This window comes from Cynocephalus volans, chromosome 4, assembly GCF_027409185.1.
Source record: "Cynocephalus volans isolate mCynVol1 chromosome 4, mCynVol1.pri, whole genome shotgun sequence".
NCBI classification, from domain to species: Eukaryota; Metazoa; Chordata; class Mammalia; order Dermoptera; family Cynocephalidae; genus Cynocephalus; species Cynocephalus volans.
In genome coordinates this window covers 154712185-154716563 of record NC_084463.1, presented here as the reverse complement: position 1 = coordinate 154716563, position 4379 = coordinate 154712185, and the positions used below count along the sequence as shown (strand labels likewise).

Here is a 4379-nt window from a genome sequence, read left to right as displayed (position 1 = left end):
AGCCTTTTTGCTTCCATGACAGCTTTTCCAGCTTGGAAACCAAATCTGTAGAGGGATGACCTAAATATGCAGGCTGTGTCAATACACTTCAGCAAAAAGCAGCAGGGCTGGGGGTTGGAAAACCTTTGACTCATTTGATTGATGTAAAAAGTGAGACAACATAGACCTAGAAGAAGGGTTGTGGGTTATCTCCAAGGGGCCTGTACTAACTGATTAGTTTCATTTAAAAAGTTAAACTTGAGCCATGTATAGAACTCCCTGGAGGGTATTGTTCTTGAATTGAGTGTATCCAAAACAACTTTTTATGAATGTATCAGGTTCTAAAGGAAGAGAGGGACCACTAGCGAATAATGAATGTAATACTTGGTCTTCTGAGACTAATCCAGTCCACAATGTTTCTGATAGACAGAACTCGTCAGATTTTGTTTGCTGGCCTACAACACCATGAACTTTTCAAAGTCAGGTAAGTAAATTTAAGGAAGGGCTGCAGACGAAATATCTTAAAGGAAAGGAGCATATCAAAGGGGCCACTTTTTCATGCTGTCTTTCCATATTCTTCTTTTTTTCATTTCCTAAACAAGATTAAATTGAGGTAAGCATGGGGAGAAGGAATAAATTATACCAAGATTGGTGTGAGGAAAAGCTGAAGAAAGAGAGCCAAGATAAAATTTATCCTGATATAAATTTTATCCAAAACAGAAGAATAAAGCTTAATAAATAATAGGCAACCAAAAATAAGGTTTAAATTAGAACTTGTAGAATGCGGGATGGTTAGAAAAAAATTGACAATTAAAAGGTCCCTAAAAGATTCTCAACAGTATCACATGATTAACACAGTTCTTTGAGTATGGCAAGCTGTGCTCCAGTAATTCTGTCTCTTAGGCATCTGTAAGAACAAGCTTTTCAGTGCTAACCTTCTAAATGCCGAGATTCTCCTGTCTCTCAGTTACACCAGCATGTTTTGCAAAACATTTCAAAACCTCATTATTTTTTTTCCAGAAAGGAGATGAATACTCCTTCAATTTGTCTCACTTCCTTGGCAAGCTGTCAGCATTATTGATATTCTGTTCATTTCCTGAAAGAGTATCTATGTGAAGAAATATTGTGATTATGTTATTGACAGCATGTTCAATTATGCTGTTCTTAGCATGTTCATTTGTAGTATAATGTCTCTGAAATAGATTCTGCCGTTTTAGAGGCCCTTTGAGAAATTTTTGCAAAGAATGTGCGGAAGCCTTTTTTTGGTTTCTAACTTCCTGCCTACATTCAGTTTGTGATCACCCACAGGATTTTATCTCCGTCTTTGTCATGTTGCACAACTTCTCTTGCTGTATTATGCCTCGATGGGCATATTTCTCATCTTACTGGGATACAGGCTCTTTATGAGATCATTTGCCTCATGCAAACCACCAAGTATAGTGCTTTGCACTCTATATTGGTTAACAATAAGATCAATGCAACAATTAATACATTTTAGTGAGGCAGTGGAGAACACTATTTTAATATGTGGTTCTGGAGCTAGAGCATCTGGATTTGAATCCCAGTTCTGTCCTTTATGGGTTATGTAATCTTGGGCTATTTACTACTCTGACCCACAGTCTTCTTATCATTAAAAGCAGAAGAGTACACTACTCATAGGGCTGTCGGCCGTATTAAAATGAGATGAAATGTAACAAGATTCAGAACAGTAACTGGCATAGAGTATGCACTCAATAAATGTTAGGTATCTAATAGCTAGATTGCATGCCTTGCTTTCAAGGCAACTTTATCATGTAAGGAGCAAAACATAAAAGGAAATCAAAAAGCTTAGGATTTTTAGAAAAAAACTGGCCAGTGATAAGCTGGAATAAGCAAGACTTGTATAAAAACTATTGTTTGTAGACATGTTTCTGGGAATATGGTGAAGTATATATTCACAGAAACCACTAAGAAAGGAAGAAATTGGTTAATTGACAAAAAGAATGATTACACGTTATAATGATGAAAAAGATAACTATCTCAATGTAACATCACACACTGTATACAACTATTGGACATCAACTTTGTACCTGAGTTCTATGTATTATACATTATATTTTAAAAAATAAATAAGCACAAAGAAAGCTGGGTAAAATCTAAAATACATTTTTTAATGGCTCAACCAGCTCAAATGCAAAGAAATTTGTGAAAGTACAAAGCTGACAAGAAAACACAAACCCTAGAAGGTAGTGAACTGGGGCCGGCATTTTCCCAGGAGGGATCTACTAAACCCTGATGGCCTAAGGTCTGGGTTTTAATGGACATGTGTATATGGGGTAGGTGAAAAAACAGTGTGTGTGTCTGGATAAGAGACAAACCCTCACACCACTGAAACAGAGACTCCCAAAAGGTAACACTCTTGGAAAGAATAGAAAAAATCTGCCTCACAAAATCAGATAGGAATATGCACAGTTCTCTCAGATTTAGATGGGAGACAGAGAAAAAGAAAAAATGAGGGAGGAGAGAGGGAGATTTCGGTAATGTGCCACAATAATCAACCACATTGTATATTGACAAAATAAAATAAAAAAATTTTTAAAAAGTGTCACTGACTGAAAGAAGATTAAGAATCTCTGTCTTAGAAAATATACCTCATTAATATCTCTGATTTGAGAAAAGGAAAATACACACATGCAAGGAAGGAACATTATGGATCTTTCAACAATCTATTGTTTAATTTCTCAGGGGCTTTCCTGGAGTCGTTAAGTTGGTTAAGTCACATCCATTTCCAAGCTGCTTCTTGGTGTGTGACTTTTTCCACCCTCCTCCTACATTATTCTTTCATCTCTCCAGGGTTTCTGACAGCAGAAATGCAGTTATAGAATTATCAATACTCCTCGATTTTCCATTAATTGAATGTAAGTTCTCAAAGATATTTTAAAGTTCACCTAAAGATATTTTAAACAGTATCCTCATTATACACAGGAGGCCCAGCATATTTCAGGAGTGTCTCTAAGCATGGAGTGAATAACACATTCATGCCTGAGAATAGTCCTATTTGACAGTATAGAGAAATGACGCTATTTTCCTCATTTGGCCTATCTCAAAAGTCTCATATATTTGCAAAATCTGGCATGAGAAAACAAAATTAATATATTTTAGGTGTTATCATACTAATGATGATTTAGAGTCTTTTGTCAACATAGACAGAATAATAATATTTATTAAAGAGGACTTTTTAGTTATGTTTGGTGAACATACATGAATAGCACAAACTCACTCAACCTTGATGATTTAAGGTTGTATATTTTGCCAGCAGACTGAAAATAAATTAACTGTATTTCTTTTTTCATTTCTGAGAATAAGACCATTTCCTTCTCTCACATTTTTTGCAGCAGATAGCATCAAGCAGATCTATGGAAGGGGACGGAAACCACACCTCTGTGGCCATGTTTATTCTCCTGGGACTTTCAGATGAAAAAGAGCTGCAGCTCATCCTCTTTCCAGTCTTTCTGGGCATCTACCTTGTGACTCTGATCTGGAACCTGGGTCTTATCATTCTCATCAAGATCAACTCTAACCTGCACACACCCATGTACCTTTTTCTCAGTTCCCTGTCATTTATAGACATCTGCTGTTCAACTTCCATCAGTCCAAGGATGCTCTCAGACTTCTTAAGAGATGAGAAAACAATTTCCTTCATGGCCTGTGCCATTCAGTATTTTGTCATTGCCTGCATGAGTCTGGCTGAGTGCTGCCTCTTGGCCACCATGGCCTATGACCGGTATGTTGCCATCGGTAGCCCTCTGCAGTACTCAGCCATCATGGTCCCTGGCCGCTGTTGGAAGTTAATTGCTGTGGCCTATGGGAGTGGTTTTCTTAGCAGCTTAGTTGAAACAGTCTCTTGCTTTCATCTCTTCTACTGTGGGCCAAATATCATTCAACATTTCTTCTGTGATGTACCTCAGGTTATTTCTTTGTCTTGCTCCAATCCCTTCATCTGTCAAATGACTGTTTTTCTTGTAGCTATTTCTGTGGGTTTGGGTTCTTTGCTTGTTATCCTCTTATCCTATGGTTTCATTGTAGCTTCCATCCTGAAAATATCCTCAGACAAAGGAAGTGCCAAGGCCTTGAACACCTGTGCCTCCCACCTGGCCACTGTGATACTGTACTATGGCACGGCCCTCTCTGTGTACATGAATCCTGGCTCTGGCCATGCCATGAAGCACAAGGTGCTGTCCGTTTTCTATATTATCTTTGTCCCCATGTTAAACCCTCTGATCTATAGTCTGAGAAACAAGGTGATCAAAGAGGCCCTCAAAAGGGTGATAAAGAGGCGGTGCATTTACTTTAGTAAGAAGAACATTTGGGCAGCGTGTATTATCACCATAAGAAAGAGGGAAATAAGAACGTGTAACTGA

General features: G+C 37.8%; 1 protein-coding gene across 1 annotated transcript; it reads left to right on the top strand.

Moving 5' to 3' along the window:
- The first annotated feature begins 350 nt into the window (after positions 1-350).
- Positions 351-4379, top strand: LOC134376647 (olfactory receptor 5A1-like). The gene is made up of 3 exons (XM_063095135.1): positions 351-463; positions 2704-2761; positions 3354-4379. Exons 1-3 carry the CDS (start codon positions 351-353, stop codon positions 4377-4379), a joined length of 1197 nt encoding a protein of 398 aa, XP_062951205.1.